Raw genomic sequence first — 12,565 nt, 5'->3', positions numbered from 1 at the left:
CTAATATACTGAAGGCGAGCTCTGTATGCGGAGTTTCTTACCTGAAACAAGAGTAAGTATAACGAGATTAGCGACAATATCTCTGCGCAAACAAAAGTATCTGAGAGTAGTTCCTGCCTAGGGAGGTCAATGACATCCACAATTTTAAGAGAAATTAAAGTTTATGTATAAATTGTTAAATCAACACACAGATATTTTGAGTCTGCTAAGCTCTATTTTTTGTTAAAGAACACATCCAAATTACTTTGTTTCATTTCCATTTAACCAGACTGAGCCAAAGCAACGCGTTAGTGAGGACAGTGAGTATGAAATAAAATCTAATACTGCAGAGGAGTAGATATTATTTATTGTATATTAATTATTATATTAGCACTTTTAATTTCATTTATATTTCTGAAATCTATTGTATTATTTCTAGTACCCTTTATTATAATCTAAAATAAAATGTATACCCACACATAGGCCTTTATACAATATTTTTTTTGTATTTATAAAATAATAGTTTTTTTTACTCGTAATTACGAAGAGAAATTAAAAATTTTAATTATGAGAGTAAAATAATAATAAAATATTTTTGTAAGATAAACCACTTAAGCCAGCAGCTATATGGCAGATCATAAGCCATGAGATGCTCAGACTTCTTCTTAATTCATATTTTTAAAAAAAGATTGATGTTTCATTTGATCATGATATTTCAATGATCAAGAGTTAATTTTATGAAAAATTTTAAATGGTTTATATTCTTATTTTTTTCTCTTTTTTTGTGTATTTTAAAATGTTTTAAAGTGTATATTAGGTTAAAATGGTTAGAAAAAAATTCGATTATGTATGTAAGTATGTAAAAAGAACTCCAGTGACAAGACACACAAGGTGATTTTGTAGGTCACTGCATTTTTTTTTCAAATATGTTTAAAAATTTTCTTTAAATAAATGTATGCAATTTATGTTAACAAAAAAAAATATTTAAAAAATTCAAGTTGAGAACTTATAATATTAAAATATGTTTTTTATTTATTGTTTCGGCATTCACTTTGTGGTAAGACATGATGCAATTGTAAAAGAAACACACTTGTTTTTTATGCTTCCATCTTCAGTATTATTATTATTATATTTAGACCTGAGGATGGAAGCATACATTTCAAAACTAGTTGTCATAATAAAATAAACTCAAGTGGTAAAAAAAGTGTTTTTATTTTACAATTTAAAAATAGTGAAATAAGGAAAGAATGCAAAGCGAAGATAAGCATTATCGATAAAATTAAGAAAGGTGTGTTGAGATGGTTTGGATATGTAGAACGAATTAGTGAGGAAAGAACGGTAAAACAAATTTATGAGGCGAATGTAATTGGAAAAAGGAGCCTAGGAAAACCGAGAAAAACTTAGTACGATCAGGTATGGCAAATACTTGAAAGCGGTTAGGTTCGGAGTCGTTAGAATCGGCGGGTATGTATGTATGAGATGGATGAATGGAGAAGAGGGGAAGAATATTTGCAAAGACAGAGTGGTGTGGCATTCTTTCTCTCTGCCTACCCCTGCGGAGAAGTGGCCTGATTGTTAGTTAGTTAAAGTAAGTAAATTCTTCTTCTCCGTCTTATTCCTCATTGCTGAGGGTTGTGACCCTTGCAGAAGCAATGACTCTTCTCCAGTTATCCCTTGACTGTGCTGCATGTAGCGCTCCAACCACTGAGGTGCCTGCTGCTACCTTAATTTGATCGGTCCATCGGTCCATCATAAGTAAATTACACAAGATTTTTTTATCGATATCTTAAAAATACATAGATGAAAAATAATATGGAACTTCCGAAATTTAGTAGCGTGGTTGTCAATCATGGGTAGTATGGTGAATGTTACACGTGTAGATAGTTATCATTTAAACCAGCCTTTGATAAGTAAATATTTTAACATAAGCACTATCGATAAAATTGAGAACGGTGTGTTGAGGTGGTTCGGACATGTGGAACGAATGAGTGAGGAAAGAATGGTAAAACAAATTTATGAAGTTTTATTTCTAGCAAAATGACTCATTCCTGAAGCTTAATTTCAAATGCGCTTAATGCGTCTAGTACATATGGTTTTATTATCAATTTCCTGCAAGTTTTCGGACTTACCCCGTTGTGGCATCATTAGTATTAATGAGCTTTTATTGTTCAATAAGATAAGCAGTAAAATTGGGGAAAAATAAACGTAAGTACACACTCTAATAGGGGTGATTTAAAATACCCATTGAATGAATTATGAAAGTAATTATGCCGGCATATTTTTTGGAAATACAATATGGATAACGAACTCATTATGGAAGCGAAATGTAATTTGTTTTCAATGAATACATGGGATATTTATTTTGCAAACTATGGTTTATCCCACAGTTAAAATGTCGCTACCGGTGGTGATTTTATTCAAACGATATTCATTGGAAATATTTTTAGAATTAATTAATTTGTACTGTATTGTAATCAAGTAACTACCAGCCACAAATTCGCCCAGATATTATTTTGTTAAAAATATAATAATAAAAACATTATATTATTTTTTGACGTCTCATCATAACTGAAGAAGAATATGGAAGTCTGGGCATTTACGGGGCTGACGACCCTCATAGTCTGGTTTAAGTGATCACTTTACACAACATTCACTAATTTTACACATTATTGACAACCACACTACTCGAATTCTTGGAAGTTCTACAATATATTGTATATATATATATATATATATATATATATATATATATATATATATATATATATATATATATATATATATCGCTCACTCCTTTCAAGAACGTCATAAATCAAAAATCGACAATTTTCAGTTTTGCATGTTTTCGGAATGCCCAGAAAATTTACTATATCCCAGCAAAAGCGGCATATTTTTAACTTAATATTTACCCGCTACAGGGTAGTAAGTGTTGTTTTTGCATTTTGAAGAAAAGGTATTGTTTAATTGTTTTTTTAAATATACTAAATGTTTTTCAAATGGAGAAAAAACCTTCAGGTTTTGCCTAAAAAGATCTGTTGCACAGTAAAAAGTTCAATAAGTGGCTTGATATTTATTTTTAATACATTGTTTTATATTTTTAAACCTTAAAAACGTTCTCCTGAAAAATCACGTTTTTTGATTTATGACGTTCTTGAAAGGAGTGAGCGATATATGAACCAATTTACAAACATTGTTCTTGAATCACTAGAACTTCACTAAAACATCTATTGGTGAGATGAAAATAAGCTTTTTATTGAGCAGAAACACTTTTATTAGTATGTGAGGTCCGAATCCTGGATTATCAGATTTGACAACAAGATTCACTCAAAATGTTGTAAAAAAAATTATATTTATTTATTGACTTGGCGTTTAATTTGTAGAACTCCATTTTAATTTATGTATTAATTTTAAATCAAACACAGATTTTTTGAGTCTACTAAGTTGTATTTTATTAACAAAAAACACATAAAAAATTATATTGTGACAATTGTTTCGCCTTGTTAGGGCATTATCAAACGAACGACATTCGTTTGATAATGCCCTAACAAGGCGAAACAATTGTCACAATATAATTTTTTATGTGTTTTTTGTTAATAAAATACAACTTAGTAGACTCAAAAAATCTGTGTTTGATTTAAAATTAATACATAAAAAAATTATAGTTTAAAACTTGTATTACATATTGTTTCGGCATTTACTTGGTGGTAAAACATAATTAATTTTAAATAAAAGACTTGTTTTTTACCACTTATGACTAGTTTTGGAAGCTACGAATGCTTCCATCTACGGGTTTAAATATAAAAATATTTACTTTTTTTTAAACCAAAAATGTTAATAATATTAGTATATAAACACTCACCATACGGTGAGTGGTTATATAATAATGTTATTGACATTTTTGTAAAAAAGTAAATAAGTAAAAATGACTAACCACAAAGTAAATGCTTTAAATATTAATAATATTGAGAATATAAAGTTTTTTCGCTTAAACAGTTCATATTCTAACCCGTCGATGGAAGCATCTGTATCTTCCGAAACCAGTTGTAACAATACAACTTTTCTTTTAAAATCTGGGATAAAAATTTAAATGTTTTGAATAATTAATGATTTTGGAGTCGAAATAATCGGCGGGTATGTATGAGGAGATTCATGAATGTGGAAGTTGTGTTTCTGGGCATTCCGAAATACACATTCACAACTGAAAATTGACGATTTTTTATATATGACGTCGTTGAAAGGAGTGAGCGATATGCATTTTAGAGTTACTCCCACATAACACAAAAAGCACCCTTGCGAGAAAGTAGCGCGATGGTTAGCTTGTTAAGATTTTTAAATTGTATAAAACAATTTGATTGTTCGTTAATTCGTTATCCCTTAAAATGTATTTACGAAGCAAAAATTCTTTGAAACTTTAGGCAATATATTTAAAAAAAGAAATAAAGTCGGTATTCCCAACAAAGGGTTAGAAATATTATTTCATTTTGGAGAAACAACGCTCATAATTTTCTGTCAGACTAAATTGCTGCGAGACTACGAGTATTCAACAACTTGAAAATTGGAAGGGTTGTTAGGGAATACAATGTATTAAAATGAAAAAAGTTTTCTTTTCAAGATTATTTATTTATTTATATTAAAACATATTACATGCATAAGTCACATATCGCTCAGTCCTTTCAACAACGTCAAATATAAAAAAAATGATTTTTCAGGAGATCGTTTTAAAGTTTAAAAATATAACAAAATGTATTAAAAATAAATATCAAGCCACTTATTGAACTTTTTACTGTGCAACAGATCTTTTTAGCTAAAACCTGAATGTTTTTTCTCCATTTGAAATTTTTTTTTTTTAATTTTTTTTTTTTAAATAAGACCTTTTCTTCAAAATGCAAAAACAACACTCTCTGCCCTGTAGCGGGTAAATATTAAGTTAAAAATATGCCGCTTTTGCTGGGATATTGTACATTTTCTGGGCATTCCGAAAACATGCACAACTGAAAATTTACGATTTTTGATTTATGACGTTCTTGAAAGGAGTGAGCGATATGGTACATACAGTATCGAACAGGTTGATTGAAACAAAACTTTTTTGTTGTATTTTCGTATAATGTTTTGTAAAATCTTTTGTTTATTAGTTATATCACAAATTAATGGGACGCGTGACACGAATGAGTGAGGAAAGAACGGTAAAACAAATTTATGAAGCGAATGTACTTGGAAAAAGGAGCAGAGGAAGACCGAGAAAAACTTGGCACGATCAGGTATGACAAATACTTGAAAGTGGTCAAGTTAGGGGTTGAAATAATCGGCGGGTATGTATGTGTGAGATGCATGAATGTGGAAGAGGCGAATAATATTAGCAAAGACAGTAAGTAGTCTGACGTTCTATTCCTCTGCCTACCCCTGCGGAGAATCGGCCTGATGGTTAGTTAGTTAAAGTAAGTACATTACAGAATTTTTTTTTATCGATATTTTAAACATAGATGAAAAAGAATATGGAACTTCCGAAATTTGAGTAGCACGATTGTCAATCATGGGTAGAATGGTAAATGTTACACGCGTAGAAAATTTTCATTTAAACCAGCCTTTGATAGGTAAATATTTAAGCATATATTTGAACTTGATTCGTTAATTAGTGGGTATTTCAATAAACAAGTATAAAATAAAAATGTGTTGTAACATACATTTTATCAAAAATATTAATTCTTAAAAATATTTCTAATTGTTTAAAAACAGGACTAGTTTTATATTTATTGTGTATTTTATTTAATAAAAAACGTCCTTGGATTACTACAAACGTATTAAGTATATGGTATTTTTTTCATACAAAAATGCGTATAATTCTGTTCCTTATCGTTAGTTCAAAACATTTTTATATTACTTTTAAATGAGTCACTCAAATTCGAATGCTTTCTCGCTCTGACTCATCCATCCATCTCTCTTATACTCCGCCGGCCGCTTTTTTGGGTATAAATACGACCTCATTACCGCGCATAATCAGTCCAACAGAGATCCTCGTATCGAAAGGGTAATTAGTGTTTTCCGTCTTACTCAGTACCTACTGCAAAAATGGAGAAAAAATTGCAACTCCAAAACCCAGTGACTATGACGATGTCATTCGAAGAAGCCGAAAAAATTATTTCGGACGATTTTAAAACATTAGGTATGAAAAACCCATTTTCTAAGTGTCCTGCCATCTTCGACGGAAGCCGCGACAGGACGCAAGTGGAGGCCTTCATAAAGACTGCGAAAAAATTCAAAGAAGATGAAAAGATAGACGACTCGATTGCTCTTCGCTGCTTTGGGCTTTTGGTAGAAGAGTCTGCTGCGATCTGGTGGTTGGGAGAGAAATCGACTATCACCTCGTGGTCTGAAGCGTTGGATCGTCTGAGAGACACCTTTCTACCATTAGTCCGGCCCCCCCACGTCATCTACCGCCAAATATTCGAGGAGAAGCAAGACTCTTACACTACGATCGATGAGTTCATCTGCAACAAGCTGAGGCTGTTCTCCGAACTGCCGACCAACCACGAGGATTCCGTCAAGATCGACATGATCTTCGAAACCCTGCATCCGGAAATTCGGCACAAAATCCCGAGGGAGAGCTTCACTCACTTCATACAGTTGATCTCCCGAGCTCAGGTGATCGCGTTTGAGAACTACAAGAAGAACTATCGTGAAATATTAAACAATGTTAAAAACTGTACGTGGAGTGATTCGGAATCGAGTGACGATGAAGGAGCACCATCAGGTCCACCTTTGTTTTGCTGCTGGTGCGATTACTATGGAATCGTTCAGAGGAATTGCTCACGATGCAACGCAAGAGGCAAAACAGACTATTAGTGCATTGAACGAATGACTATGAAGGTGTATAACCGGCCATCTTCGTTTGCTGCTGGTGCTATTACTATGGAGTCGTTGCTCACGATGCAACGCAACAGCCAACATAGACTATTAACGCGTTCATCCATACCCAGGTTTGTTTTGTTGTTGGTGCTATTACTATGCATTCGTTCGGAGGAATTGCTCACGATGCAACGCTACAAGCAACATAGACTATTGTTAGTGTATTTGGAATCAAGTGAAGATGGAGTATTCAACCAGACCCAGCTTTATTTTGTTGCTGATGGATATTACTATGGATTCGTTCAAAGGAATTGCTCACGATGATACGCAACAAGCAAAATAGACTATTGTTAGTGTATTCGGAATCAAGTGACGATGGTGTTTTCAACCATACCCAGCATTGTTTTGTTGCTAGTGCGATTACTATGGAGTCGTTAAGAAGAATTGCTCGCGTGCAACACAAGCCTATTGTTGATGTTGTGCATTGGATTTCTCTTTACTTATAGACTTTGGGGTTTATTTCTAGTGACTAAATGTATTATTGACTAAGAAAATTGTTTTGAGTATGTACTATTTTGTTCTTCACACTTACTTTAGCTATAAGATCAATTAATTGTATAAGCGTAGGATTAAGTATGTACTAAGATTTTTACACTTTGTATGTTTTATTGTGTTTCCTATCTTAAATAAATAATTATAATTAAAATTTGTTGTTTTTTTTGCCATATTTGCCAATTTTTTTAATGCACATAATATATACACAGACAACTCAACAAAGGGATGAAAGGTTTTATTAAACTGTGTTTTTTTTTTTTTTTTAATAAAACACAGTTTTTTTTTAGGTAATTAATAAACACAATTGACATAAACATAAAAATGGTATTTTAAAAAAAACACTTGCATTTTAACACATGACTTATATTTACTTTAACGACTAGTTTCGGAAGCTAGTGATGCTTCCATTGATGGTCTGAATATAAACAGTTTTAATTAAGACCCGAATGTAGTTGGAAAAAGAAGCAGAGGACAACCGAGGAAAACTTGGCACAATCAGGTATGTCAAATACTTGAAAGCGGCCGGGTCAGGAGTCGTAATAATCGTCGGGTATGTATGAGGAGATGCATGAATGTAGAAGAGGCAAAGAATGTTTGCAAAGACAGAGTGGTGTGGCGTTCGATTCTCTCTGCCTACCCCTGCGGGAAAGTGGCGTGATGGTTAGTTAGTTAGTTAGTTATGTGGAAGCATCTGTAGCTTCCGAAACTAGTCGTTAAAATAAATATAACTAAAGAGGTAAAAAACAAGTGTGTTTATTTACAATTTCAACATAAACCAACATGTGTTTTCATTAACTCAAAAGTGGTATTAAACAAGTGTTTTATTTTTATAAATAAAGTATCACTTTATGTCACAAAGTTGATGCCAAATCAGTAAACATGATGACAGATGCTAGAAAGGTAAACAAAGGAATGAATGTACTGCTGAGTTATGCATTACCCATCAAATTAAGAAAGTTATATAAATAGTTTGGGCATGTGGAACGAATGGAGGAAAGAACGGTAAAACTTATGAGGCGAAGAAAGTTGGAGATAAAAGCAGAAAGAGACCGAGTAAAAACTTTGAATGATCAAGCATTTAGAATACTTGAATGAAAAGATCTGGAGGCAGTATAAACAACGGGTATGTATGTTCGCCGTCGTAGTGTAATGGTCAGCACGCTCGGCTACCGTTCTGGAGGTCCCGCGTTCGATTCCCAGGGGGGGTCAAATAAATATAAGTGATTTTTTCACTCTTATATTTATTCAATATTACCCTGGACTGGTACCTGAAGCGGAGGATCTGATCACCTTTCTTTCATGTGTTAACGATCGAGATAACTCTGCGTTTATATCATGCAGTGCCCTATGAACCATTGGAGTGCGGATAAGGGTTAAAATGAATTAAATGTATGGTCATCACCACAGTATAGTGGTTGGCACATTTGGCCAGCATATGGCCCAGGGATCGATTCCCAGAGGAGGTCAAAATAAATATGTGTTTTTCACTCTAATATTTATTTAATATGACCCTTGACAGTTACCTACAACGCAGGACTGATCATATTGCACTCATATAACTATCGATCGAATGTACATTGCGTCAATTTGATGCAGTGCCCTATGCACCATTGGTGTGCGGATGAGGTTAAGTAATACATAGGTATATACCATATAAGGAGATGCAGTAATGTGAAAGAGGCGAAGAATGTTTGCAAATACAGTGGTGTGGCATACTATCCTCTTTATTTATTGTAACTGCAGACAGTTAGTAGGATTCAATATTGAAATTTTGTGTAATATATCCTAAATTAAACACGGTTGTTAGATTGAATTCTACTTTTATTTACATATATACGATAATATGTGACGCGTTTCGTCTTATTAAGACATTATTTTATTTTTTATTTTATTTTATTTTTATTTTATTTGAGATTTTTACAGCCAAAACAATGTATTATACAACATCAATTAACAAAACTATGGCCAATTAAAAAAATCCTCCGATAATGCTATTCTTATGAAAGTTATGTTGGTTGGGGTGAGTGTGTGTGTGTGTGTGTTTGTGTGTGTGTTTGTGTGTGTGTGTGTGTGTGTGTGTGTGTGTGTGTGTGTAGTACCTATGTGTGTGTAGTATTATAAAATACTCGTAGTGTCTTAATAAGACAAAACGTGTCACATATTATCATATATCGGTTGTGTGAAGGCAAAGGGGTTCATCTGTCTCAGACCAAATTTTACAGAATTAAATAACTAATTTGTTTTATGTATTTTTAAATGTATATATCTTAAGAAAACTAAATAGGTATTGCAACTACAGCTATATCCTTTTGTCAGATTCTGGAATACACTATTTTAGACATTTTGTGGAACAAACTTAGAAAATGAAAAATTGACAGATATACATACCCCTTTGCCTTTACACTACTGATATATAGTAGAATTCAATCTAAAACCGTGTTTAATTTTGGATATATTACCCAACAATTCAATATTATCCTCTGCCTACCCCTGCAGAAAGCGGCGTGATAGTTAATTAGTTTCTGTATTATATTTTACTGTTATGACTAAGAAATACAAAAAAACTGAACCGTTAAGAGTAGAAAAAGTAATAAATTCCGTCTTGATAGCATTTAAGAGAAAACAAAGGAAAATTTCTATGAATTTTCGTAATAATAATTATTGTATTATTTCTTTTGTCTACATTATCCCAAGAATAATTCATTTTCCATAGAAATAAAACAAAATACAATTAGAAATCGGGAGATAAAGGGTTAAAGGATTTGGTTAATGTGTTTTATTTGTTTCGGAGAGAAATATTAAGTACTGTTTTTTTTATTTAAAATCGTCTATTCTTTTATATCTGTAGGGAGGTTATTGAAATGTTTTATTCGCAAATATTTGAAGTTTTGTATGAATAATTTGGTGTTGTTTGCATTTTGTTATTTTATAAAATCATTTTGGAATCTTAATGACGATTTTTTTTGGATTCAAATAAACGTCACCGATCATATTTGAAAAATAAAAAAGCCAAATAAATACTTCACGAATATCTCAACTGATGGCGCCACAATCGGCAGTATTTCCGACATGTGAAAGGACCTGAAGAAGAATTAATACAACATAGAGGAACGAGTATTTTTTTGCCTAGAATTTTCACTCATGAATTACATGAAATTATAGTAACTTTAAACATAAGAGTAAATCCACTCACGAGTAGGCATAGGCTATGAATCTAATAAAGTTGAAGCCTGAGTAGGGACATGATAAACGGTGTTGCATAAGCCGTAGCTAGATTTCAGAGTCACTGGGACATTAGGTAATTAAAAAAAATAGAACATAGATATTCATTTACAACATTTTGAGTGTGTCCAAATACTTGTTCACAAAATCTGGATTATCTCCAATTACAGGAGTTATTTTCATATTATTTTTTGACATCTCATCAAAGATGAAGAAGAATATGGAAGTCTGGGCATTTACGGGGCTTACGACCGTCATAGGCTGGTTTGAGTGATCACTTTACACACGTGTAACATTCACCAATTCTACCCATTATTGACAACCACACTACTCAAATTCTTGGATGTTCTATATATATGAACCAATTTAGAAACCTTGTTCATGAATCACTAAAACTTCACTAGAGACATCTATTGGTGAGATGTAAATGCCCAGACTTCCATATTCTTCTTCATCTTTGATGAGATGTCAAAAAATAATATAGATATTCATTAATGGGCTGAATGCCGAACGTTACACAACTGTGTAAAGTGATCGCTTAAGCCAGCCAAATGCCAGGTCGTAAGACCTAAGATGACAAGCGATGTGTTGGGGAGAAGCTCGAGTGCGAATCTGGCGTCACGGGTTCGATTCGATTACCGCCTATTGCAAAATAAATTCAAGAAATATTTATTTTCAATTGGTCTGGGTGTTTGTGATGTATTTTTCACATTTACCTTCCCTATCCTTACTATCCTACCTGCAGAAAAGCCTCTTAAAATATAAGCTTTGGTTTTTTTTAAAGTGCTCAGACTTCCATCTTCGTTCATATAAAGAGGAACGATAGATATTTCATATCAACTTGAGATACCTATTAAATAATAAATTAAAAAATCACTGTTTTTTTGAAAATGGTTTCTACATTATTCATGTTTTTTTAAAAATATTAATTCGAGCGATCCGGTTAATTGAAAATCCGTATAACCGGGGTCCACATAATCGAGGTTTTACTGTGTGACATTTTAGGAGTCTAAAAAATAATGTTTGTAATTTACTGGGAAAATATTGTCGGAAAAATTTTTCTCATAATGTTTTCTATTATTTTTCCCCTAAAACTGTCTCGTTCGTTTGAGAATTTAGCCCACAGGGGGTTTTCGTATTTTTTTCTACCCCTCTTTATGCGAATGAACGAAACTTGAAAAGTAGCCACAAGTCTATTATAACAAAAGAATTTTTTTTCCGAGTTAAAAAAATAAACAACAAAAATTAAACACCGTCTAATATTTTTTTATTTAAATAATTTGTCCCCCTCACAAAGTGTAATGGTCAGCACGCTCGGCTATCACACTGGAGGTCCCGGATTCGATTCCTAGGGGGGGTAAAATAAATATAAGTGATTTTTCACTCTAATATTTATTCGAATTTATTTTATTAGTATTTATTAATATTTATTCGAATATTTACCCGAAGCGGAGGGGTGATCACCTTCCCTTCATGTATCAACGATTAAGATGACATGCGTTTATATAATGCAGTGCCCTATGCACCATCGCCATGTAGAGAGAATAGGATGCAAAACCTTATGTCCTTGTAAACAATCTTCGCCTCGTCCACATTCATGCATTTTATCATACATACCCACCGATTATGTCGACTGCTGGGAATTTCAAGCATTTGATAAACTTGATCATGGCAAATTTTACTCGATCATAATGCATATTTTTATCATTTTCCAACGCCTTGATATGTGTCGCCTACTTTCAAAATCCACCAGATCCATGTAAGTCGATTTTACAAAAAATGCAAAATTCTCCGAGTAACATTTATGTTTCAAAGATTTGTTTATCTTTATATAAAATATTATGAAATAGAGAAATTTTCCCATTTTTTAGATTTTTTATCCAAAAAAAAACCACGAGCCAAAACCGATGATGACGTCATCTTAATTTTTGACCTAACCCCGCTCTCTGATTGGCCGATATGGGTC

At 32.6% G+C, this 12,565-nt stretch overlaps 2 protein-coding genes across 2 annotated transcripts in view; one reads left to right on the top strand and one right to left on the bottom strand.

Annotated features, from left to right (window-relative positions):
• Positions 1-12,565, bottom strand: part of LOC148309110 (uncharacterized) — a 208,562-nt gene that overhangs the window by 115,690 nt on the left and 80,307 nt on the right. The window lies entirely within an intron of this gene.
• On the top strand, positions 6,048-7,485 carry LOC148309111 (activity-regulated cytoskeleton associated protein 2-like). Its single transcript, XM_088260635.1, has one exon. It carries the CDS (start codon positions 6,082-6,084, stop codon positions 6,817-6,819), a length of 738 nt encoding a protein of 245 aa, XP_088116761.1. The 5' UTR covers positions 6,048-6,081; the 3' UTR covers positions 6,820-7,485.

This window comes from Brachycentrus maculatus, unplaced genomic scaffold (assembly GCF_059751285.1).
Source record: "Brachycentrus maculatus isolate JH-2025_06_01 unplaced genomic scaffold, ASM5975128v1 h1tg000139l, whole genome shotgun sequence".
NCBI lineage: Eukaryota > Metazoa > Arthropoda > Insecta > Trichoptera > Brachycentridae > Brachycentrus > Brachycentrus maculatus.
Note: the sequence above shows the minus strand (reverse complement) of the source record. Positions and strands in the feature narration are given on the sequence as shown.